The sequence below is a fragment of the Hemitrygon akajei genome, chromosome 6 (assembly GCF_048418815.1).
Source record: "Hemitrygon akajei chromosome 6, sHemAka1.3, whole genome shotgun sequence".
NCBI classification, from domain to species: Eukaryota; Metazoa; Chordata; class Chondrichthyes; order Myliobatiformes; family Dasyatidae; genus Hemitrygon; species Hemitrygon akajei.
Genome location: NC_133129.1, coordinates 131,044,413 through 131,071,696, shown reverse-complemented (window position 1 = coordinate 131,071,696; position 27,284 = coordinate 131,044,413). Strand labels below are relative to the sequence as shown.

Here is a 27,284-nt window from a genome sequence, read left to right as displayed (position 1 = left end):
AGCTGCTACAATCAGCTGTTCAAAAGTATCTTCTTTTGGCCTTCTCTTTTGCTGCTTTCATAACATACTGTGATTTAAGTTCTTGAGCAGCTTTCATGCTGTAATAATAATTAGTATCTTTGACATGGCTTATTGTGTTAGCTTTTCTTAATTTTTCTTTACAGTTTAAAACATTAATCCTTGGCTGTCTCGTGTGCACACTTGTGATTATCACTTCACATCACATAACTGCAATGCACTCCTTTAATCGCTGCATTTTCCCCCTCTTGTTCTTGTCTGTTAGCCCTGGCTTGCATTCCGTGCTTTTAGTGACTTTATTTGGGGATGCAGGCTGTGACACAATGTGCCATTATTTAGTTACCTTTTATGTTGCTCCCTTTATACAGGAGAAGAACTGGCGTTCAAGGCTAGCCAACCTACAGAAAGCGGATCTGCTGGGTCTGACTTCCTATTCCACAGAATCTAACCGTTCAAGCGTTCCAACCTACACCTACCACAATGCTGTACAGCCTCTTGACAACAAAGGTATTCAACAGACTTCTTGAGTAAGGAGTACGCTTATTGTCTACTTGCTACTCCTTCAAAACCCAGAATTGTTAACAGGTTCACTGACGTCAACAGCATATTACACCAGCTGCTGTAAAGATAAACCAAACTTGGTCAGAGCTTGTGAAATGTCATGGAGGATTAAAAAGAACCCTGGCTTCAAGGCCAGAAGGTCCTTGGCTGCTCTTCTGATCAGATCTGGGCCAATATGGGCCTTATTCCGGAATCATTACTATTTGTATCAGCTGATATCTGATACTTTTGAGAGAGATTCAGCAGCTAGAGCAAGGCAAGGAAGAAAGTTGTATCTGAAACAAAACATCCGATCTCCTGTGGAATTCCCATGGTCCTGTCAGCATTTTGTGTTTTCCAAAAAAAACAAAATGATGGTTCAGCCTTGACATTTATTTATTTTAGTGATACAGCACAGGGTAGGCCCTTCGAGCTGCATGGCCCCAACAAACCAGGTTAGCCCTAACGTAATCAAGCGGCAATTTGCAATGACCAGTTAACCTACCCAGTTCGGCCGTGGACTGTGGGAGGAAACTGGCGAAACCCTCAGGAAGGACATACAGAGTCTCCTTACAGAACGGCACCGGAATTGACCTCTAAACTCTGGAACGCCCCGAGCTATAATAGCATCACACAAACTGCTACGATACCAAGCCACACATTCTTAGGCTTGAATATGTTTTAAGTCCGAAGCACGAGGTGGCCGCTTGGTCAATCAAGTGCTCTGTGAAGAGCTTGTGTAGAATTGTTCCATTTCTGAGTCACCTGCGCTGGATGTTATTGGATAGACAAAACTGTGAAGGGGCATTGTTCCATGGTTAAACTGTTACGGTTGGAGTCTTAATGAATGCTGACACTCCCTGAGCCCTCAGTAGATTTACTCAGACTAGAAGTACTCAGCATTGTGTATCATCTTTCAAGAGAGATTCTGAAATGCTTCCGGAGGACTGAAAAATTGCAAATGTCACTCCACTGTTTAAGAAGGGAGGGAGACAGAAGGTAGGAAATTGTAGGGCAGTTAGTCTGACTTCAGTGGTTGAGAAGATGTTGGAGTCCATCGTTAAGGATGAGGTTTCAGGGTACTTGGAGCAGCATGATAAAATAGGCCAAAGTCCTTGCCTGATAAATCTGTTGGAATTCTTTGAGGAAACAACAGGCAGAATAGACAAAGGAGAGTCAGTGGATTTTGCCTACTTGGATTTTCAGTAGGCATTTGATAAGGTACTGCACATGAAGCTGCTTGATCAGGTGAGAGCTCATGGAATTAGAGGGAAAGTACTAACGTGGATAGAAGACTGATTGACTGGCAGGAAGCAAAGAGTGGGAATAAAGGGGTCTATTCTGGTTGGTTGCTGGTGCCTAATGGTGTTCTGTAGGTGTCAGTATTCGTACTGTTTCTTTTCATGTTATATGTCACCAATTTGATGATGAAATTGATAGGTTCGGGGGCAATTTTGAAGGCATTGTAAAGATAGGTGGAGGGGCATGTAGTATTGAGGAAGCAGGGAGACTGCAGAAGGACTCAGACAGATTAGGAGAATGGGCAAAGAAGTAGCAGATTGAATATAGTGTCAGAAAGTGAACTTTGGTAGAAGGATATAAAGATGTACACTATTTTCTAAATGGGGAGTAAATTCAAAAATCAGAGGTGCACAGAGACTTGTGAGTCCTTGTGCAGAATTCTCTAAAAATTAATTTGCAGATTGAGTCAGCGGTAAGGAAGGCAAATGCAATGTTAGTATTCATTTCGAGACGACTAGAATAGAAGAGCAAGGATGTGATGCTAAGGCTTTATAAGGCATTGGTCAGACCACACTTGGGGTATAGTGAACAGTTTTGGGCCCCCTGTGGGAAAAAGAAAGATGTGCTGGCGTTGGAAAGGGTCCAGAGGAGATTCATAAGAATGATACAGGGAATGATAGGGTTAATGTATAAGGAGTGTTTGATGGCTCTAGGCTTTTGCTTGCTAGAGTTTTAAAGAATGGGTGGGGTGGTGGGTGTCTCATTGAAACCTATTGAATGTTGAAAGGCCTAGATAGAGTGGCTGTGGAGAGGATGATTCCTATAGTGGGTGAGTTTAGGACTGGAGGGCACAGCTCAGAATAGAGGGATATCCATCTAGAACAGAGATAAGAAGGTTTATTTTGCCTGAGGGTGGTGAATCTGTTGAATTCATTGCCACAGATGGCTGTAGATGCCAAGTCACTGAGTATATTTAAAGCAGAGGCTGATAGGTTCTTGGCTCGTCACGTTGTAAAAGGTTACAGGGGAAGGCTAGAGAATAAGCTTGAGAGGGAAAATAAATTGGCCACAATGGATGGCAGAGCAGACTCGCTGGATCGAGTGGCCTAATTCTGCTCCTATTTCTTAGAGTTTTGTACTGAGTTAGATACTTTTAGAGCTGACAAAGCTAAAGACTTGGTTGAATGCAAAGGCAATGGTTGTTATTGGTCTCAACTCTGGTGGATTAACGGGAAAATCTGTCAGTTACTGCTACTTTTCACCAGCTGGGAAGTATGTGTGGTTAAATGACAAATGGGTTCAGATTTTTCTTCTTGCACTCAGCCACAAAGGATGAACACTTAGTCACAGAGAACCTCTGGACACGTCTGCACACAAGGAAGAGACTTCAGGTGCAGACCATTGTCTCTGACTGATCCCTAATATTTCCAACAGACATATTAATGTGGTTTTTGCCTGTTGATGTTGTGATAAGATTCATTTCTCAATGACATGGTTACTGTGTGCTGCCTCTATCTGAATGGATGATCTTTTCACACTGGATTTAGAGGCGAGTGCAGGGCCAACACACATTTTTGTTTTATACAGGGGTGTGGAGAGAGTACAGTAACTGGGTATTTATTTTTCATAGATAGTGTAGGGTGCCTTCAGGTAATATATGGCTTGGGGGTTCTTTGTTTCACCGTGCAAATTGTAGTTTAGCTCTGGGACTGATTGCATTACTCTGTGCTGTTTATGGTTGACGTGTGTTTGAGGAAAGCTTGTAACTGAGTGCTGAGAATGTGTGGATGTTGAACGCTGGTCCATTTCTGAACATCTAATCACAGTTTAGATCTCTCCCACAGAATTGGAGAAAGCAAAAGAGGAGGAGAAGGAATCAGATGATTCTTCTTTCAGAAGGTCCGGTACAAGAGACCGGAGACGGCCAAGGGGGAAACGAAGATCAACAGGTGTGCATTCCCTATCACAAGATGTAAGTATTTCGGGTATTCAGGAGAATTGTAGAAAAGGTCACCTACCCTGCTTAAAGGTGGGGTTTCTCCAACGGAACCATGGCCAATAATAAAGGGATTGCGAAGCATTGCAGTCGTTTTATTTTATATTTGATGTGGCAAATTTTACCACAGATTGATTTCATTGTTACCTGAGAAGCTAATTGTGATCTGTTCTGAGCATGGAAATGTAGGAAATGAATTAACAGAAGGAAAAAAATGGTCAGGAAGGTAAGAAATGGGAAGGGAAACATTTAAGTATGTATCTTAGATGCTTCAGTTTAAAGAACACTGAGACAAAGGGAAATAAAATGAAATCCAGCATGTTTGAGCTAAGAGTGAACAAGCAGAATACACCCAGTGATGTTGCATGAAGACTGATAAATTGTTTTGATACATCTTTATTGTTATATGAATGCGATGAGGTTGAGAAGCTGATCAGATTCAAAGCATAGTCTCTAATGTATCTTGCCGTCAATTTCGGCTGTGTTGTTTAAAATGATTGAGGGACTTGGAACTCCAACACAGTTAGTGCATAAATTTGGGGTAAGCTAAATGGTTAGTAATGTGCCAGTGGGAGTGTATCAAATATGTAAAAATTGCTACTCATGACCAATCAGGGGAACTTGCCAACAGAAAGTAAATGTATGATTTAATAGGCTCATCCTTATTTATTCCCTATTGATTTCCATCATCCAATAGTAAATTTTTGACAAAATTAGATATTAAAAATGAAGTACTGTACAATAACATTACTAATTCCTCTGGGATAGATTTACCTCATCAAGTAGCTCTAAGTCCACTGTACATTATAATTGGCGTAAAATCTTGAGGGACTGCTGCATTAAGAGAAATGCCTTTTCTTCCCCAGTGAGGTATTAAATGGAAGCTCTGTATGTTTGCTTATGTCAGTAAAATAGATCAAATAACATTGCAGTGATGTGGCAAATGTCTCTGCCTTAACCAGCACTAACAAACTTGCATTCAGTTATTTTCTTCCAATTCATGCGCGCGTTGTCTGAAAAACTTGCTTAACAACAGCAACCATTTTGAAGGTAATTCACTAATTGTGAACTACTTTGAACCAACTTGAGGTCAAGTTAATTCATTTTTTTTATATCTATTGATCTTTATTTGAAGATCTTGGTATCACCCAAAGCTGTGGCCTTGGCCTTGCCATTGATTTGCCCAGCACTATAATTCAATTGGCTGAAGGCAAGTTCAGCAGACGATATTATCCAGGACTACATCAGTAGAGCTTGGCAAAAAAGTTAAGAAATCATAAATGCAGTACTCTCAGCAATCATTAAAAATTATTTGAAAGAAATCTACATATTTCTAAAGCTTTATTAAGGTAATGTTTGTATTAAATTCCTTTAGTTTTAAAAGAAAATCACTTCGTACATAATAGAGAAGGAAAAGACATTTGAAACTTGATAAACATCATTTTTTACCTCTGTATACTTTTGTATTTAAATTATAGGTGTTAAACTTAGAGAAACAGAAGTCCAGTTTTATTCTAGCAGAGATGGGACTTGATCACGTTGCAAATTTTATTCCTAATCCTTTCCAGTTTATACTCCAGGAAGGGATGTTTGAGCTGATTCTGGGGATTAGTGAACTTTGTACTCTTCAGCATCATTGGACATTTTATTTATTGTTTAGGCTTTTGTACCTATTGATAAACATCTTGACGCTCATGACCAATTCTGAATGATTTTAGCACTCTATCCATGTTGAAAATGTACATTCATGGTATCGGAGCAATCAGGAAGATTGAACAGTCTGGGGTTCTTTAGTAAAGTCAAGACTTGGGCTCTTGGGTGACAGTTGAATAGAAGGGTAATGGGTTAGATGTGAAATCACTAATAAATTGAGTCGGAGTTCAAGGCAAAACAGTTAGTAAGAATGTGGCATGTGCCATTGTGAAAATTACAGGAGGAAAACAACATGAAGACATACGAGACCAAAAGCACCTGAGGGAGAGGGAACAGAAGAGCATATTGATACGATCAGAGGAAATAGTAGGAATATAGGAACTCCTGTGAAACGTAAATACAGCATGTGCCAAACAGTCTCTGAACTATAGATTCATTATCAGAATGCAGTTAATAATTCCAACAACAGTATTTTAAATGTCTTACTGGTGATCCAGAATAATCTTAACAAATAATCTCAATCATTTCTGTTCAAAGGTAATTTAACACTGCCACCTTTGTCTCAGCATTTACACTTATAACTGAACAATCTCTTCATGTTACCTGGATGGATGGGGATAAGTGACAGGCCTGTACTAGCATACCATGTATCTGAATCTCTGAAGCAGTCCACATGAAGGAAAGTTCCGAAGTTTGGGAGTGGACTGTAGCCTTGTTCTAGAATGTTCCCCTGTTAATGTAAGTTTTCTTTTTCCCAGGATGAGAATGACCAGGATCTGTCAGATGGTGAGGATGTGGTAGGATCACAGAAGAAACAGGTATGGTTCGAGTCTGCCCAATTCAGTGTAGCTTGTCAAGTACATACAGAATGTAACTGTAATACTGAGCAGATCAGACAATATCTGTAGATGGGGAAATAACTCAAGTTTCAGTTTAATGACTTTGCATCAGAATCTCCAGAAATAAAGGGGTAATAAGATTAAGATGCAGAAAAGGAGATGCAAGGGGAATGAGGATGGTAAATGTGATGGGGGGGTGGGGGGAAGGCCAGCTCAGAAGAAACAATCTGAAGTACACAATACAGTGAATGCTAGAAATCTGCAATAAAAACAAAATACTAATTGTGATCATTATCAGATATTGTTGAGGAAGGAGTTGAATCCAAAAGTTCATATTGTGTCAGATCTTAAGATGAAGTGCCATTCCTTGAGCTCACATCGAAATTTGGGACAATGTATGGGATATAAAACAGGCAGGCCAAATTAGGATTAGAATAGGGAATTAGGTGTCAGTAAATTATGACTCAGGACCACACTTGAGGGATGAATGAAAAAACCCCATAAGATGATTACCTGATCTGTGTTTGATCTTCCCTTTGTAAAGGAGGATCAGATGGGTCCCCTGAAGGCGCGGCAGTGGCAGAAGTATGTCACTGCTTCACCTGGAAAGGACCCAAATTCCTAGCTGCGTAAGAAGGTGTTGGAGGAGGTTGAAGAAGGAAGAATTAAAGTGGTGGGAGATGCAGAGGGGAGAGATATAGAAGGTGTTTTTGGTGGTGTATGCTTCAGAAACTGCAAGCATTTACACTCTGAATACTGGGTCTGTGTAGATAGAAGGGAAAAGAATGAAAGTGTTAAATGGAATGGATACTATCAAATGGTCAGCTGGCTGAGATCATTTGAGGGAAAGGATGACACTGGATGACGTTGTCAGGACAGTTGCAATGAAGACTCAGAAACTAAAAGAATTGCACAGTCTTTATGGTCGATAGAGTGCAAGGACATGTAGAGAAGGTAGCTATGGAGAGGGTGAAGGCTCAGATTGGTAGACTTGGTGGATACTATCACCTGGATTAGTCAATGATGATAACCAAGAGAAGGGAGGGAAGGGTAGAGTCAGAAATGATCTTAATAGAATTTTTTTTTGAGACCAGGCGGGTTGTGGTCTTTCCACAACCCTGAGGCATTTCAAAGCATCTCACAAGGTACTTTTTTAGTCTAACCCCTATTGTAATGTAGGAAACATCAGCAAGCAGTGTAATATTGGGATTAATGAGCCCTTGTTATAGGAATTTGCCAAAGGTGATGAGAAGTATGTGTTATGTGTAAAATAGGTTGTGTGAATATGCATGTAGATGAATCAATTCCAATTGCACAGTCATGACCCACAGTCAAGCAAGCTGCTTCTGCTGACTTGATCCTTTCTGCTAACTTATCACATCTGCTCTGTCTCAAATTGTACTCCACTCATTCCGTTACTCCATGAAGAGTCTATATGATCGGCTATGAATGGATTGTGTCCGGATTGATTTGTTCTTACTATTCTTGTTTCTTTTTTTTCCAGATTGGTAATCTGTCAAGGTAAGGAGTCCATTTATCATCCTGTGATAGCTGTGACTGATATGTTTCCACTTAGCAACACCAGATACTCTTTTAGCAAGGATCACCGGCCAGTGTTCCCTCCTTAGGCTCAGGTGTCCTGAGATTAATCTGCTGCTGCCCTGGGTGAGACCACTATCTGATCAGTGGAGCTGGATTAAACATACGGGTGGGGTGTTTGGGTATAGGTGATTTCATATGATCTTGATCATTGATAGATTATTGCCAGTCAAAGTGCCTCAGTGACAGGATGAACTGTGCATTTGACCACATCTTTCTGAGATTTCTACTATGACAGTGGCCTTCTAAAAGCTTGTGATGGTGACGGAGTCTGTTATATAAACAGTAACAATCAGGGAAATGGTTTTAAAGCCCACTGAAACAACAGGTCATCATTTCCTAAACAGTGAGTGTTAATCCACTGGCTAGACCTTGGTGAAAGGTTCGGCCACCTAGATCTTTAGTAACACTGATCTTTATAATAGAACGGCAGAATTTATGAACTAACAAATAGATTCAAATAGTGAATGGAAAGAGCAGTCAAATACATTAAAGATCACTGGCACTTTTTCCCTGAGCTGGATTTATCTAGCACTTTATGGATTTACAGCTCTGAGATGTGATATTGTACATTGCATAAAATGGTGGTGTTTCCAAATGCTAAGCTTACAGGGAACGCAGTGTATGTTTTAAAATTACAAATGAAGCTTCAATGTCTCATACTTGCGTCATCTCTAGTTTAATTTCTTTGTTCATGACCAAGTTGGGGACACTAGCATCTTGCTTCATACCAGCACACATCTGGACAAATCATCCATGAAAGTTAGGTCGAGAAAGTATCTTTTAAAAATTATAGATTTATTCCTTCGCAAACTCTTCCCTCTCTAAAGTCGTTAATATGAAGCTGTATTTCTAAATCACACCATGTTTACCCAAATTCCAAGTTCCATCCTTGTACAGCATGACATGGCTCTTAACAATGGTAGTAATATTTTTCTCATTGTCATAAACTGAATCTATTCTCTTCATTATTTTTGCTTTGTGTAAGGTCATAGACAAGGCTAAACAACTTCATCTTTCTCCATTGTGCCTTCAATCCAAATCTTATTTTGGTAGCAGTGGCCAGAGGATCACCTGCAGTACCGTTTATTCCTGTTTCTATTCATCCGGCAATCCTCTAAGGATTTGTCCGTCTCCTTACTGCGTCTAATCTAGATGCTGCCTCTTGGCAATTGATCTGAGAATGCAGCATCAGTTTCTGAGTTTGAAGGACATTGATGAATGGAAATTTGCTCTGACCAGATAGAGTTCCCAACATTAACTTCAGTCACTACTCACTTCTGCCAAAAAACCTTTTCTTGATTTTCCCTCTCTAAATGATCCCAGTCTCCCTGCTTCCAAACTCCTCCTTTTCATTCCTTGCCTTCTCCTGCTGGCCTTAGTCATTTCTAGATTCCTGATTGGCGACCCTTGACCCATGATAGCTGTGCTGAACGTGATGCCAAATTAAACTAATCCCTTCTGCCTGCATATGATCCATGGCCCTCCATTCCCTGCAGATTCATTTTCCCCTAAAAGCCTCTTAAATGCCACTTTCATATCTGCCTTCACCACCGCCCCTGGCTGTGTGGTCTAGGCACCAACCATTGTGTTGGAAAAAAGAGCTTGCACTTCAGAATCAGGTTCAATATCACTGATATGTGTCGTGAAATTTGTCGTATTGCAGCACCAGTATAATAATAATAATAATAACTATAAATTACAATAATTAAAAAATTATATTAAATAAGTAGTGCAAAAAGAGATTAAAAATAAGAAAAAAATAGTGAGGTAGTGAGTTCATTGTCCGTTCAGAAATCTGATGGTGGAAGGGAAGATGTTCCTGAAACATCGAGTATGTGTCTTTAGCCTCTTGTACCTCATCCTGGATGGTAGTAATGGAAAGAGGGCATGTTCTGGGTGATGGAGTAACTTAGACATGGATGCCACCTTTTTGAGGCATTGCCTTTTAAAGGTGTACTCAGTGCTGGGGAGGCTAGTCCCCATGATGGATCTGTCTGAGTTAACAACTTTCTGCAGTTTTCCCATCCTGTGCGGTGCTCCCTCCATAGCAGATGGTGATGCAACCACTTCACATCGTCTTTAAAGTTTGCCCTGTCGTAGAAAAAAAGGAGTCTATCTATCCAGCTATGCCACTTATAATTTTATGAAATTCTACCAGCTCTTTGTTTTACCTCCATTGCTTCAGAGAGACTAATCCAAATTTATCCTATAGCTAATTCACTCTAATCTGGACAACATCCTGGTAAATATCCTCTCCACCCTCTTCAAAGCCTAATCCTTTTGTAATGGAGGACCAGAACTGCATGCCATTCTCCAAGTGTAGCCTAACCAAAGTTTTATGCAACTGCGATATGACTTTTGCCCAATGGCCCAACCAATGCAGAATACTAAATGCCTTCACCACTTCATCTACTTGTTTTGCCACTTCCAGGGAGCTTTGGACTTGGAGCACAAGATCCCTCTGTACATCAATACTGTTAAGAGTCCTGATATTAATTGTATGCATTCGACCTCCTGGAGTGCAATACTTGTCCAAATTAAACTCCATCAGCCATACGTATTTGGAAGTGATCTGTATTCTTTGATAACCTTCTTCACCGTCCACATCTCCACCAATATTTGTGTCATCTGCAAACTTACTAACTAACCCTTCTATATTTTAAAGTCAAGTACTGTATACATGTCACCAGCAACAGAGGTCCTAGCACTGATCCTTGTGGAGCACCGCTGGTCGCAGACCTCCAATTAGAGTAACACCCTTTCACCAATACCTTTTGTCTTCTTCGTGCAAACCAATTCTGAATCTAAACTACCAAGTCACAATGAATTGCTTGCATCTTAATCGTCTGGATCAGACTATCATGAGGGACCTTGTCAAGTAAATGCTTGACTAAAGTCCATGTAGACAACATCCACCCTTCTACCCTCATCAGTCATCTTCACAAAAAACCCAATCAAGTTTGGTAGACATGACCTGCTCCACTCTAAACCATACTGACTGTCCCTAATTATCACACCAAACTTGGCTGCCTCTATCCTGATTCTAGACAAGCCGTGTTCACTCTGAATTTGATCTTTAATGGTTTCTGTCTCAGTAATGTTGACATTTTGGAAAGCTCATCGATGTTCAAATCCCTCCATGTGACTTCCACTTTCTGTGAGCTCTTCCAGCCAACGGCCATTTGGTTATTCTCCTCTACTGACATTTTGAGCAATCAACCTCCACCCCATTTCAAAGCATGCCAACACTGGTGATTAGGCCTGAAGAGGCAAAGTCCTGTGTATGGATCTCCCTCCCTAAATCTCGAGGCCCCCTTCCTCCTTTAGAATTTTACTTTAATGGCCACCACTTTGAATAGCCATTTAGTCATTTCTTCAATAGCACATCAAGCTCAATGACAAATTTGTACAAAGATGCATCATATCATTTTTCTACAAAACTGGGTGTTATGCAAGTAGGAGCTGTTGTTGCCTATGTATTGACTTTGGTTACAGGGAAGAAACCACCGCAAGAAACCAATCAAGCAGAGGAGTGAACTATTCGGATTTGAGCCTGTATTCTGCTCGGGCTGCTCGGGCTGAGAGCGAGACTAATGGGCAAGGCTACAGAAAGGTAAATTTCAAGTTGATGATTTCCACTTAGATGTCGTGTTTAAGTCCCATCATGGTCTCTCTGTTTTTTTTCTCTGATGTCTCCTAACTGGCCTCGTCATCTAACTGGGTTTGAAAACCTCATTCACCATTGGTGACTACTCCATCATCTGTTCTAGGGAAATGGAATGTCTTTCCAAATCACTGCTTTGGCAGTCCTATTCAAGTTTTTAAACCTGACTTCCTCAAATGTGTGTGATATTCTCCTATTTATGGATTCATTCACTTAATTGTACCATTTAAAGGTACCATTTCCTAATTTCCCAATATGCAAGCCTTTGACTATCTCAATCAGCTGGCTGCTCCTGCCCAACTGAACTAGTGTCCTCATACTTCGACTCCATTCCAACCATCATGGCTGATCCAATTTTTTTCTCAGCCCTAATCTCCTGCCTTCTGCCTGTATCCCTTCATGCCCTGACCAATAACTATCAATCTCTGCCTTAAGTATACATAAAGACTTGGCCTCCACAGCTACTGGTGGCAAAGAATTCCACAGATTTACCACCCTCTCGCTAAAAAAATTTCTCCTCATCTCTGTTTTAAAAGGACAACCCTCTATTCTGAGGTTGTGTCCTCTGCTCTTGGACTCTCCCACCATAGGAAATATCCTCTCTACATCCACAGTATCAATGTCTCTCACCATTCAGTAGGTTTCAATGAGGTCACTCCTCATTCTTCTGAATTTGAGTGAATACAGGCCCAGAGCCATCAAATGCTCCTCGTTTGACAAGCATTCAATCCTGCAATTATTTGAACTCCTTTGAACTCTCTCCAGTTTCATCACATCCTTTCTAAGTAAGGCTCCCAAACCTGCTCACAATACTCCAAGTGAGGCCTCACCAGTGGTTTATGAAGTCTTAACATTACATCCTTACTTTTATATTCTGGTCCTTTTGAAATGAATGCTAACGTTGCATTTGCCTTCCTCATAGATTCAGCATGCGAATTAACCTTTTGGGAATACTGCACAAGGAATCCCTAGTCCCTTTGTGTCTCAGTTTTTTGTTTTTTCTCTCTCTATTTAGAAAATAGTCAACCCTTTCATTTCTTCTACCAATGTCCCTGGCCATACATTTCCCAGCACTGTATTCCATCAACACACACAAAATGCTGGTGGAACACAACAGGCCAGGCAGCATCTATAGGAAGAAGCACTGTCGATGTTTTGGGCCAAGACCCTTTGTCAGGACTAACTGAAAGGAAAGATAGTAAGAAATTTGAAAGTAGTGTGGGGAGGGGGAAATGTGAAATGATAGGAGAAGACCGGAGGGGGTGGGATGAAGCTAAGAGCTGGAAAGGTGATCGGCGAAAGTGATACAGAGCTGGAGAAGGGAAAGGATCATGGGACGGGAGGCCTCGGGAGAAAGAAAGGGGGAGGGGGGAGCACCAGAGGGAGATGGAGAACAGGCAGGGCAATGGACAGAGAGAGAGAGAAAAAACAAACAACTAAATATGTCAGGGATGGGGTAAGAAGGGGAGGAGGGGCATTAACGGAAGTTAGAGAAGTCAGTGTTCATGTCATCAGGTTGGAGGCCTGATGGTATGAATATTGATTTTTCTTTCCAGTAAAAGACAATTTCCCTCCCTCTCCCCTCTTCTTCTTTTCCCAACTCTGTCCCCTTCTCATCTGCCCATCTCCTTCCCTTTCTCCTGTGGTCTACTCTTCTCTCCTATCAGATTCCTTTCTCTCCAGCCCTTTTCCTTCCCACCTGGTTTCACCAATTACCCCCTAGCTATCCCCCTTCCCCTCCCCCCACCATTTATTATTCTGGGATCATCCTCCTTCCTTTCCAGTCCTGAAGAAAGGTCTTGGCCCTCATCGTCAACTGCCTGACCTGCAGAGCTCCCCCAGCAAACTGTGTGTGTTGCCTTGGATTTCCAGCATCTGCAGAATTACTCGTGATTATGATCTCAGTCAGCCATTACTTTCCCTAATTCTCACATTTACTTCTCCCAGCTTCTGGTGCTATCTTTCAGCAACTCCATTCTTGCAAGCTCCCCTGTTTACTGCTGAACCTTCCTATTTAATATTGTCTACCCGGATACCATTTACTGATTCATTCCTCTAATTCTGTGATTCAGAAGGACACCTCTCTATTTCTGCCACTCTCATCCCACTGCCACTGATTCCTCCTTTCATCTTTTTCTCTTCTAGTTCTTGTATTTGCCATTTGCTTATGTATACTCTTCCCATTCCGAGAATTTCCCATATTCTCCCATTTTAGATTCCTCTCACAAATCATCCTTTAGCTTTTCTCGTCCTGTTCATTAATTAGCGCTTGCCATCCTACCATTTATTGGTTTGCTCTCACAGCTTTTTTAACCTATTCTGCTATTTATGACTGATCTGAATGCCATCTAATTCCTGGTCTCAACATATTTTTATATATAACTTTAAACAAAAATCAGCATCTGAACCAAAAATTAACGTGGTAGGCATTGCTGAACTCTGCCACAGCTTATCATCGATTCAGCCGACTACGTTAATTTTGGTCGGTCTGCTTGTGAAGTTCTTGATACAAGGTGCTGCTGATCAAGCACGCTGCCAGAAAGGCCTTTATAATGTCTCTCATTTTGTCGAACAGTTGTATGAAGCGCTTCAGAGAGAGAATGTCCAGCTACAGGACCAGCTGCAGGAGACGCAGATGCAGATTTCACATACTAAATTGGAGTTAGAGAAGGCTACACAGGTAAGCAGTAGTTGAAAGGTCCTCACGTAATGCAGCCTTGAGTGCAAGAATAAGTAATGGCATTGATGCACTGTTAATTGGGCAAGGGTGAAACTAATCAAAATCAGGCAGAGTTTAGGGTCTCACTATCTGTCATAAATTATTTGCATTTATTGTATTGGTTATTATTTAACTATCCACACTGTTTCATTTTTCACAAGGTGTCATATCTGATTTCACCCCTTTGAGAATGTATTACGTGCAGTGCTTGTTCACGCAGTTAATCAGAACAGCTTCCTTTTCTGAGAGAGCCCAGGAAGTGGTGGCAACAAGATGTGTTGCTGTAGGATGTGGTGTAAGAAGCTGCAGTTGGAGCTGTCTGGGAAGATGCAATTAAATGGGTGATAAAGTACTCACCCTCCCAGATGAGGAAGAAGTTCAACACTCTATATTTGTCACTTTTAGTGCCTGCTATACTCATCTGTTAATGTTATTTTGCAATTACATATCTGTGGCGCACCAACAGATCTCTCCGGACCAGCTGGTAAATCACATTAAATGTTTCCTTTTTCTAAAGTGTCACTCTATAATGCTACACAGGCCACCCAAAGTCAGGCATGGCATTTCATCCTCTTTGCAAACACAACATTCACGAATGGAAGGTGGCATCCTGATGTCCTGTTGGGATCAATCTGCATGCTGCATGTTCTTGCACTTGGTCAAGAGAGCAAAGTAACCAGGCCTAAGGAAAATGATCACTTTTTTCAATCAATGTCTTCACTGATGCAGGCAAAGGAAGCTTACTGTAGAAAGGGAAAGATGAAAACGGGAGTGGGCTCTCCAAGTGTGAAGTCGTTGACTTGCGTGGAAGGACTCACCCAGGAATGCCACTCCATGGTCCCCATTGGAGAGGGTCTTGCAGGTGGTGACTCTAAATCTGCAGGCTAGTACCTGTTCCTCTATTCATTTCTCGTTCTTCGTGAAATTGGTCCTTGAATGGATCATGCTGTCAATAAGCAGCTTAACTGCACATCTATACGATACTGGTGGCAACTGAAGTGTTCTCCCAGGATTGTCTGCAGATTCTGTACATGCCTTACCTTGTTACGTTTCTGTAGGACAGGTCACAGGGTTAAAGACAAATGATTAATCCACTCTCCATTCACTGTATTACTCACTCCACCTACCACCAGCCACACCTCAGGAAGATAGCAGAGATGGAGCAAGGATCACTAGCTGGAGTAATCACTTGGATTAGGAAATGGTTTGGTGGGCTTGCTTCAAAGTCCTCAGATGCTGTGTAGCAGCAACAGTGTCATCCACAACCTATCTAGTTGTTTTCAAACTCCATCAGTTTGCTGAGATATTTTCAAGTCTGAAAAAAACTCTGGAAAGATCTTAACAGCTGATGTGAAGGAGTTCCTTATCTGCATCAGCACAGTTTTTCCTGATGTTCAGAACTGCAGTTTACTCTTAAGTGTATATGAGTGCAGGAGCAAATGCAATTTATAAAAGTACCATTGGGAGTGATTTAACTAATGCTTTTTACAGGTGATCAATACTCTGGGGGATTTCTTGTGTCACTTCCATACTTGAGAGTAGACTGAACAATATTTTGACACAGTACCTTTTGTAGTCTTGTACTGCCTTGGGTATCTGGCAGCAAAAGTGATGCATGTTAGCCATTCTTCCAGCTCTTCTAGTGGATCAAATGATTTCCTAAGATCAGACAAAAAGACATCCACTGGAGCAATAAAACTTTTGTTGTTATTCATTATTAGAGAGATAGATAACGTATCAATTACGTGGGCTGCCGTACTCTGACTAATGTTGAACGTCTTGTGCATTGTTGTAATTGCACTGAGATCCAAATGTAGAGAATTTCACGACAATGCTAGTAAGAGCCTTGTAGCTGATGGAGAATCTTTAGTGTCAGGAGGTTAGTTACTCACGGCTAGCTACTCACCTGATCTTGTCTTGTATGTGACTAGTTCAGTTAAGTTTCTGGTTTATGTTAACCCACGGGATGGTGATGTTTAAGAGTTCAGTTTTTTGTGCCGTTGAATATTAAGTGGGGAGACCTAATTGCAGTTGATAAGTGCCAATTGAGAGTACTATGGAGGACCTTACCATCACGTTGATTAAGGGAAGATTTATTGTTTGATGCTACTTAGCCAGATTGGATATTTTCTGCATTTTGCAAGCAGAGCACGTGTGAACAATATTTCACTGTTTCAGTTACTTGCTAGTAGAGTCACTAAACAGCGTAGTGAGTCCATGACTTGTTCTAAAGTGCTGATTGTCTTTGGTAATACAGACGGGATGTTTGGTGCCATAAACTCCGCTGTTTCCAGTGCTGTCAGTCATTTCATAAGCTCATTCGGACAGGTGGGGCACATCAGACTTGAACGGTAGCCCGCCAAGGAGAAGGAAAACACTTATTTTAAAACTCCATTACCTTGCGGCCATACCCGCCCATGGGAAAGGTTTCGGGAGTAAATCCCGAGGAAGAATTCTGGAGCTGGGGTCCCTAAGGCAGTTTGATGTTGTGTGCAACTTCAGTCTGGTAACCTCTGCAATGGCACTGGTGCCAAGCTGTATCGGCACTTGCCCTTCCCTTGGACTACATCAGTGACGTGGAGAGGGGGAACCCGCTGCATGGGCAAAAGCCGGTTCTTCAAATCTTCCCACCCTGGAGAGGACACAATTCACCAGAGGCGCAAACCCATCATCCCCTGGGATCGATGGCTGCCTGCTACTACGTAGAATTAATTGGTTTGACGGAAGACTGCCTTCTGTAATGCTGAGGATCTCACAAGTCGATGTGAATCATTCACTCACTATTTCAGGATGAACACAAAAGCCTCAGTCTTTGCTTTAGCACTTACATTGGGCCCCTCCATTTTTGAAAATATTTGTTCCCCCCTCCCCTGCAGCTTACCAACTCAGTTGTGTACCACTATTCACAACTCAGAGATAGGTTTGCATGGTTTTAATCAGATTTGTTGATAGTGGGATTGCTTAGCTTTGATAATTACATGCTGTTTAGCATATATATATCACCCTGTGTCACTTTTTTCCCAGGTTAGTACTAAGTTTTTTTTCTCTAGGTACTTATAGTCAGTGGCCATTTTATTCTGAAAACCTGCTCATTAATGCAAATATCTAATCACCCAATCATGTGGTAGCAATTTAATGCCTAAAAGCATGCAGATGCGGTCAAGAGGTTCAGTTGTTGTTCAGACCAGACATCAGAAATGGGGAAGAAATGTGATCTGAGTGACTTTCACCATGGATGATTGTTGGTGCCAGATGGGGCGGTTTGTGAATCTCAGAAACTGCTGATCACCTGGGATTTTCACATCTAGCAGTCTCTAGAGTTTACAGAGAATGGTGCAAAAGAATGAAATGAAATACATCCAGTGAGCAGCAGTTCTGTGGACAAAAGCTCCTTGTTAATGAGAAAGGTCAGAGGAGAATGGCCTGACTGGAAGACAACAGTGATTCAAATAGACACATGTTACACAGTGGTGTGCAGAAAACGCACCTTTGAACGCACAGCACATAGAACATTGAGGTGGATGAGCTACAGTAACTGAAGACCATGAACATTCTCTGAGCTAGTTACCTTATTAGGTACAGAAGATACATAATAAAGTGGCCACTGAGTGTACGTCTGTTCCATGGACCGAGGTTGATTTCCTGGCATAGTAGCTATGGATCAATGAAGAATATGCTAGGCCCTGCAGTTAACGCTGATAGTCCACGGCCCCTACTGGATCCCCAGTTTTCAGTTGCCAAAATAGCTCTGAATCTATCCCATTTAGCATAATAGTTGTTCCACGCAACACAGTAGCGGGTATCAAATGTGAAGATGGGATTTGTTCTTCACAGGGACTACGTACTGGTAACTCCTGCCAGTGCTGTCACAGAACCAGATTCTACCTGTGCATCTACAACAGACAAGGGCAAGCAAGTTTATCCCTTGTGTTGGCTTATTCATTACCTGCTGTAGACTCTGTCTGGAACCTTTGTCCTTTAGAACTTGGCCAGTTTGATTAGTGATGTTTCTGCCAAGCCACTCTTGGTGATGGACACTGAAGTTCCTTGCAACATTGTGTTGCCTTGCTATCTACAACAAATTTTCTGAAATGTTGTACAACGCGGAGGCGCAATGTGTTCATAATCAGATTTCCTTGTCCATGTTTGACTTGATGCCATGAGACAGCCTGGGATCTGATGTCAATGTTGAGGATTTATCTGTCTGAATACCACTCAACCGCCACCTCCAGTTTGTCCTACCGATAGTCAGGATGTATCCAGGAGTTCTGATGAAGAAGCTGGAAGTATGCCTTTAAAATGGAATTTCATAAATACACATATACAATAGGATCCTGTGAATACAAGTATATGAAGCTGTTGCTTGACCAGTCTGAATTTCAGTGCCAAGGTTGATGTGGAGTGTTTTCTTAAAAAAATATTTTTGTTAATATGTGAGTTTAATACAATTAACTTACTAGGGCATTCCTGAGGCCAGCTAAAAGTCAACCACATTTCTGTAGATCTTCAAAATCGGGTAAGGTTGGTAGACTAATATTTCTGAAAAGCCTTGGTGAATTGAATTGTTTTTAGAATATTTGGGTCGTTTTGCATGCTTTTCTTTACTTTTCTTAAATTCTAGAATATAAAAAAATTTAACTTCCATAGTTGTTATCTTGTGATCTGATCTTTCAGCAACAGATTGTTAATTGAAATTTCAGGGTTGCTACTCTGAATTTGACGTCTGTCCTGCCAATATGCACCATTGATTACAACAAACCGAATAAAATGTAATGGGATGATATTTTTGTAAATCTTGGGAGTTAACACCAATGTGTTCTTGATGGCTTTGCATACATGCTGTCACCTAACCATCCACTGAAAGGAACATACAATCAATCTATGTACATAAGCTGTTATGTATTTATATTTACTGCTATTATTATGTAATTATCTTATGTGTTTTGCTTTGTGCTACATCGGAGCCGGAGTAACAATTACTTCATTCTCCTTTACACTTGTGCACTGGAAGTGACATTAAAGCAGGGGTGTCAAACTCATTTTAGGTCACGGGCCGGATTGAGCAAAATGCAGCTTCATGCGGGCCGGATCAGTAGGACACGTGCGAACGCAGATTTCGTTGCCTCCGTTTTTTCAGCCTGCTCTCATGTGTCTCAGTCTCTGCTATAACTACAAAGTGTTTCACTTTACAAATTCCGTTTCTTATGAAGAAGACTGCCGAATAAACACTAAAAACCCTGAAAACCTGGTACCTGAATAAACTCAGCATTAGCCATATCATACGCCATAGGCGCTTCGATTACTGGGGCCAGCTTTAATAGTAGTTAGATATTATCTCGCGGGCCAAAGATAATTCCACCGCGGGCCGGATTTGGCCCGTGGGCCTTGAGTTTGACATATATGCATTAAAGAATCTTGAATCCTGGATAAGTACTTTGGCATGGATCTTAGGAAGGAGAACAGAGAGTAGGAATAAATAGGTCACTTTTGGAGACTGTGACAAGTACTGAGTACTGGGAACCTATCTGTTCACAGTCTGGATACTTTTTGTTTGTTTTGGGCACCAGACCTATACATGATCTTCTGAGGGCAGTGTCACATAGAAGTGCAGTAAGATGCCTTCACTGATAGTCAGATCCTTTTCTTAAAAAATAAACACCAAGATACTGCTTCCCTTCCTGATGAGCCTATACATTAAATTTCAGTTGTTCATGTGTCAGAATACCCATGTCCCTCTGCACACTAACACCTTTCCGTCTCCTATCATTTAAAGAATTGTTCTATTTTTCTACAAATTGGGTGCCCTTGTGTTTTTCCATTTTAAATTCTATCTGCCACGTCTGCTCAATATTTGATAGTTATATAGAAATCATTGATACAGATTGTGAACAGATAGGTTCCCAGTACTCAGTACTTGTCACAGTCTCCAAAAGTGACCTGTTTATTCCTACTCTCTGCTCTCCTTCCTAAGGTCCATGCCAAAGTGCTTACCACCGTCTATCCTATGTTCAATAACCTTTTATATGGCACCTATTTAAAGGACTTATCAATGTTTAAATATACCACAATTACCAGTTTACTTCAACTATTGTGCTAGCTACAACCTCAAAAATGATTTCTCTTTCATTAATCCATATTCACTGTGCCCATCCTATTTTCCAAGTGCCTTATTAATAACTGTGGACTCACAGGCTCCAGTATTTCCTTTGTTGCTGATGTTAGACTGACTGGTCCATTGTCCTCTATTTTATTTCTTTCTCTCTCAACCAGCAGAAAGGGCACCTTAGCTACATTCCAATCCTTACGATCTATGGAACTTTGGACAATGACATTTACTCTTCGTATCTAGTGCATCCATTAGTTCTATAGCAATAACTTAAAAAATTTGGGTTATAGGTCATCAGACTTTACATTTATTAGCTTTCAGTCCTAAATTTTCTACATTTAACTAATAATTATTGGAGCTTTACATTCACTCTAGACCTTAGTGGCTGTGTTTTCCCCTAGGAAGACAGACATAAGATGCTTAATACCCCAATGTATTTCTTCCTGTTTTGTATATCTACAGAAGAATATTACAGAAGAAGTTTTTATGCTTCTCACTAAATAACTCTCATTCTACTTTTCCTATTGTGTTTCTCTCCCTAAAGAGGAATACATATATTTGTAAACTGCATCAGTTCCTCCAGTGTTAGCAAATTCATGTTTGCTGTCATCGGGGCAGAGTGGTAGCATAGTGGTTAGCACAATGCTTTACAGTCAGGGCGACTCGGGTTAATTCCCACCGCTGTTTGTAAGGAGTTTCTGTGTTCTCCCTGTGATCACATGGGTTTCTTCTGGGTGCTCTAGATTCCCCCACCGGTTCAAAGACTTCCCAGTTGGTAAGTTCAACATGTAGAAACACGCTGGAGGAACTCAGCAGATCGGACAGCATCTGTGGAAATGAGCAGACCCTCGGCCCGAAACATTGACTGCTCATTTCCACGGATGCTGCCTGACCTGCTGAGTTCCTCCAGCGTGTTTGTACGTGTTGATTTGACCACAGCATCTGCAGTGTACTTTGTGTTTACCAGTTGTTCAGTGAAAATTGTTTCGCGATTAGGCTCAGATTAACTCTGAGGTTGCTAGGTGGCACAGCTCGAAGGACAGAATGGGCTTTTCCACCCTGTATCTCAATAAGTAAATACATTTCTTTGAATGAAGTTTCCCACTCTTATTAAGATCAATTCATGCTTAAGACCTTCCTTATTCCCTTAGTTTGTTCAGTTGAATCCAGGGTTATAAATTTGAAGTCATCTTAAATGTTTGAATAAAATTCTATCACCGTTCTTTGAGTGTGAGTGCATCCTTTGACACTACGATTATTAATTTGATTTTATCAGACTATACGTAGATTAATATCTCCCTTGTTTATTGCGACACCCTTATTTACCAATGCAACTCCCTGATTTATATCATCCCGTACATTACTTTTATCATTAAGGAACTACTGTATGCACTATATTTTCAATTCCTTACTGTTTCTTAATTCCATTCAACGACATTCTGAGCTGAGTTTCTCTCTACTGGCTTTGTCTCACACTTTATTTGTGGGAGAGATGGACAATTTTTTTTTCCTGTTGCCCACCTGTGTTAGCCCAATAGTGACTTGCGCTAATTATCAATCTTGGTTACTTCACGTTTCATTCATTTCTATTTTTGCCATTAATTTAGTTAACTTTTCATGAATTGCCCCATGTTGATTCTTTCAACTTAATCATAAAGCTGTTTCAGTGATGTTTTTGTAATCTACCTAAACTTCATCCAAAAGTAATCAAGCTTAGTGTTTGAAGTGCCATTTGAACAACAATTTGTGATCTGATTTAAACATAATTGATTAAATGTCTTCCTTCTGCATTTTTAATGAATCAATAAGACTGGTACCGCACAATGGACCTCCTGTTCTGACAGAGCATGCCGAGCCAAAGTGTCCAATTGTCCACCAGTCAATGATTATTACACCACAAGTTCTTAAACTATATCAACAGCATTCTCTGTCCTCACAGTCTGAGATAAATTGTGAGCTCTCATTGGGTGATGACATCGGTAGTCGTCACCCACGCACAGTAATAAATCAGTAGCATACTCTGTCCTCACAACTGTAGGATCAGCTCACACGGCCTGTAATAAAAACCGGTAATAAATCAAGACCAATTCTTCCCTATAGATAGGCCCTGACACTGTCATAGATTAATAGTGCTTTCTGTCCTTTGCTCTGTAATAAACGTACACCATTATTTCTTCTCGCATTCTGGAATAAATTAACAGCATTCTCTGTCCTCAAACCCTGTATTAAATCGGTGGCACTCTCGGCCCTGTAATGAATGGTTACAGAATCCGGAGAAGAAAAGCTCTCCTCATTACCTGTTCTGGCCAGTTCATGACTACATGCCGTAATGGTCAATTCTGAATTGCCTCCTCAGTTCAGGACCTTGGAGATGGACGTTTGCCAGTGATAACAGACAGACAAAATCTCTGCCTTCACATCCTGGTCAACAGCCCTCTCCAACATCCTCCCCCACAATCTTTGCCCTTGCGATGAATCAACTTGATCACTGCTCACAAACGTGCAATAAAACAACAGTACACCCTGCACTCTTGCCCAGTAATAAATCAACCCTCATCTTTGCCCTCATGCTCCTTACTCGCTGTTGTAAAGCAGTGGCACACCCTGCAATAAATCTGCTGCATTTTCTGCCCATGCACCCTGTAAAATATCACCAGAGCTCTTATTACCACACTGCCTTGCTTGAGATAAGTCAACAGTATTTTCAGCTTTCTACCTGTAGATTTTCTGCTCAGACTTCTTCGGATTGTTTAAAAAAAATTAAGAGTCTGCTCCCACACTTTGGGAAAAAAAATCTCATGTTTACTAACAATGAACCCTGCAGACACTCTGTGCCTTTGTACCCCATCCTAATCAATGGCCTCTACCTTCTTGTAATACATTGAGTGCAATCTTTGTCCTGGAATTTTGTAATAATAGCACTCCTGCCTCTTGTAAAAAAAAAAAGTCATAGAATAGTCCAGCACAGTGTGAGCCCTCAGCACCTATCTGAACCTGAATCTGGTCCACAATCAATCTAACCCATCCATCCCTCACAACCCATAACCCTCCATTTCACTTATCTAAGAGTCTTTTAAATATCCCTACTGAACCAGCCACTCCCACCACCCCAGCAGTGCATTCCATGAATCATCACTCTGTGTAAAAAAAAAAACAAAAACACAACTACCTCTGATATCTCCCCTTAAACTTCCCTCCACTCGCCTTAAATGGATGTCCTCTAGTATTGCCCATTGCTACCCTGGGGTAAAAGGCTGGCTGTCTACTCTCTCTATGCCTTCATAATTTTATGCTGCTCTATCAAGTCGCCTCTCATTCGCCTTCACTCCAAAGAAAAGAGCCATAGCTCGCTTAACCTTTCCTCATAAGACATGATCTCCAATTCAGGCAGCATCCCAGTAAATCTTAGACATGAGGTACTGCAGATGCTGGAAGTCTAGAGCAATGCATACAATGTGCTGGAGGAGTTCAGCAGGTCAGGCAGCATCTATGGATGGGAATAAACAGTTGACATTTCGAGTTGAGATGCTTCATCAAGAGTAGCTCAGTCCTGATGGAGGCTCTCAGCCTGAAATGTCGACTGTTTATTCCCATCCATAGATGCTGCTCGACCCGAGATCTTCCAGCTCATTTATCCTGGTAAATCTTTGCATTCTCACTAAAGTCTCCATATCCTTCCTCTAATGAGGTGACCAGAACTGAATACAATATTCCAAGTGTGTTCAGTGTAAAATGTCATAAGTTGACAGCACTCTGTTATAAATCAGTGCTCTGCCTGTTCACTTTGCAATGAGCTGATGGTACCATCTGTGTCATGCTTAGTAATAAATCAACAATACTCTGGGTGTGCTCTCCCCTGTCCTGTAATAAATATATACAAACCCACCATGAAGAAAATTTGTCTTCATTATCTACTATGGCCATTGTGTGGGTGCAGCCCACAGCCCCACCAGTGGGTAATTCTGAATTGCCTCCTCAGTTCAAGGACATTTAGAAATGGACATTTGGCAATTATACCACATCATGCATATAAATAATACAATCTCTTCCCCCAAACTCTGTAATAACTCATCAGTACACTGTGTCCACTGTGTACTCCTGCGTTTAGTAGATTCTCAGCACCCACTGCCCCATCACCCCTTAAATAAATCCACAGCCCTCTTACACCATGATCCCTAAATCAACAGCACTCCCTGTACCTGTCTTGTAATAAGTCCTTTGCAGATCTCTGCATTTGCACTGCTGCGTGCATTTATAAATAAATGATGTTCTCTGCCCTCACACCCATAATGACATCTATAGAAATCTCTGCCATCACACTGTTTGTACAGTATGAAATTAACAGCACTTCTGGTAAACTGTCAGGATTCCGCCCTTAGTCTTCCTCACCCCACAGTAAATCAATGCTTTCTGTCCCGCACCCTGTGATAAATCAAATGGAGAACAATTGTTGACCTCTTATCTTGTAGAAGTAAGTGCAATCCTTGCCCTCAGTTTGTATAAAATCAACAAGAATTTCTGTCCTCGGGCCTTTGATAAAAATGGTACTTTTTGCGCTCATACCCAGTGTAGATAAACAATAGCCTCTGTTCTGTAATAACAAAGATCAATCTTTATCATTGTATGCTCTACCAAGTCAGTGTTTTCCATCTTCCAACCCTGTTATAACTAACTGCACTCTCTCCACCCACTCTAATAGACTGACAGTACCATTTGCCCTCACGCTCTATACTAAATCCACAGTACCTCATTCATACTCCTTTGCTCTGTGACTAATTGAAATAAAGCCCATCGTGGAAGGAAGCGTCCCATCATTACCTGGTCTGGCTTTGTGTGGGCTCAGAGTACAGCCCCAATGGTGTTTTTGTTTTTAACCACACTCTCGGCTTGGAGCAACTAGAGATGGGCAGTTGCCAGTGATCCCTCAAATAAATAAAATCTCTTGATTTGCGTTCTGTACTAACTCATCAGCCTCTCTGATGTCCTAGATCAATATTCTGACTGACTCCACTTGGCCCTCACACTGCAAGGAATGATCAGTGATCTCTGCTCACTTGGCCTGTAAGAAATCCATTGCAGTCTTGGCCCTTGCATTCTCTGGCACCGTAATAAAGCAATGACACCCCCAGTAATATATCAACAGGACTCTGCCAATAATCGCTTGTCTTGCAATAAATCATCTGCACTTCCTGCACTTCAACTCGGTAGTAAATTGACAGGACTCTGCACTCAGACTTCCTCACCCCATTATAAATCAACACTTTCCTCATCAGTCCTGTGGTTTAGCTGTAGTCCTTGCTCTCCTGTCCTGTTATAAATCATCTGCACTGCCTGCCCTCAAACCCTGCTACAGAGGAATCCTTTTCCTCGCATTCTGCATACACTGTACCCCCTGCCCTTCCAGCCTATGTTACAATAATAAACCAATTTAATAAGTCAAAGAGCACTCTGTACATTTTTACCAGGTAATAAGCTGGTATCAGTCTCTGCATTCATACCCTGTAATAATTCAATGGCACTTTTAACCCTCACCCTGCTATACATTGATATCACTCTCTGCTCTCAGTTGTTGTAACATGTCAACAGCAGTCCTGCCTTCATACACTCGTACCTTGCAATAAAGCAATCTCTGCCCTAAGCACACTCTTCTGTCACAAGTTGTAGTAGGACAACACTGCTTCGTCTTCAAATACACCTGGGCAAATATTACATTGGCAGTGGTTTTCACTTTTCTCAGTTTTAAACTGATGGTATTTTTGCCTCTCACACCCTAGACCCTGTGTTTCCACCACCCTCCCCCTGTATTCCCCTTGCACTCTATTAAATAGCAGCATTCTGCCTTCAGAATAAAACTTCACATTAATTACACTGTCCTTGGACTCCCCATTCACTAGTAAACCAGGCATCATCAGCCCATGTGTACCCGCTTTAAACAGGAATGTCCCTGTTCATGTCCTCAGTAATGCAATATAACAACCATCTTTTTCTGTTTTGATTTGATAGATGCAGGAAAGATTTGCAGACAGGTCCGCCCATCTGGAGATGGAGAAAAAAGTGAGTACAGAATCTTCAAAGTGAATTGTAGGAATGCAGTGCACTGATATTTCTAACAGTATTTTTGACAACACTGCCAGTTTTTTCAATTTATTCAGGGGCAGAGGCAATTAAAGAACAAAGGAGAAGGGAAACTGCAACACTTTCTCCCTATAAATGTACGGTAATTTCTCCCAGAGAAATGTAGCAAATCAAAGATTGTGTGTGGTCACTAATCTTGACTGTCAGCCAAAATACCCAACCACTTCCAGTCTGCCTGGCTTCAGATTTGACATTATAGAGAACTTTCTAAGAATCAGCAGAGATTGTTGGATATTTCTGGGAACCAACGCTGAAAAGATGGAATATGTGCAGCACTGGATAATATTGAGCGTGGACCGAGGAAATGGTTGAAAATGTTGCCTAGTAATATAAGGCTGCAACATTTTTTACAAACTTAACCCACATTTCATAACCGATCTGAAAATCTTCTTTTCTGGATTGTTGCAGGGATTTTTTTTTTCTGTGTGGTAGAAAGGTAATGGAAAGTGCCATTCAAATGTGACGCAAGCTTAAAAAGTTGGTTGAAGTCAACAAGTTCGTATACTTGCCAGTTTAAGTATCAAGTCAAAAAGCCTATACTTTAAAAAAATTTTGTAGGAAAATGGTGAAACAATGTTGAAATATGATGGTGACAAAGTTATGATAATTTACATTAAAGCTAAAGTGAAGATATGGATAGTGGTTTTAAAGGACAAAAAGCAAAGTGCAGATGCATATTTCTTACATTGCCAGTTGTTTGGGTTTCTAACTCTTTTCTTCCATTTAGATAATAAATTTGAGATAGGGCTACATTTTTTTAATGTTGCTAT

The 27,284-nt window shown here is 41.0% G+C and overlaps 1 protein-coding gene across 6 annotated transcripts in view; it reads left to right on the top strand.

Annotated features, from left to right (window-relative positions):
- The window catches only part of LOC140729474 (protein phosphatase 1 regulatory subunit 12A-like), a 183,198-nt gene that overhangs the window by 144,889 nt on the left and 11,025 nt on the right, over positions 1 to 27,284 (top strand). For 4 of the 6 annotated variants that reach the window (XM_073049250.1, XM_073049249.1, XM_073049253.1 and 1 more), the window contains 8 exons: positions 387 to 525; positions 3,645 to 3,772; positions 6,208 to 6,267; positions 7,793 to 7,809; positions 11,386 to 11,503; positions 14,130 to 14,234; positions 15,003 to 15,156; positions 26,383 to 26,433. In XM_073049250.1, the coding sequence (XP_072905351.1) occupies positions 387 to 525; positions 3,645 to 3,772; positions 6,208 to 6,267; positions 7,793 to 7,809; positions 11,386 to 11,503; positions 14,130 to 14,234; positions 15,003 to 15,156; positions 26,383 to 26,433 (772 nt within the window). Of the gene's footprint in view, positions 1 to 386; positions 526 to 3,644; positions 3,773 to 6,207; positions 6,268 to 7,792; positions 7,810 to 11,385; positions 11,504 to 14,129; positions 14,235 to 15,002; positions 15,157 to 26,382; positions 26,434 to 27,284 lie in introns of those variants that run through there. The other 2 variants (XM_073049251.1, XR_012099334.1) reach the window with 2 other exon arrangements.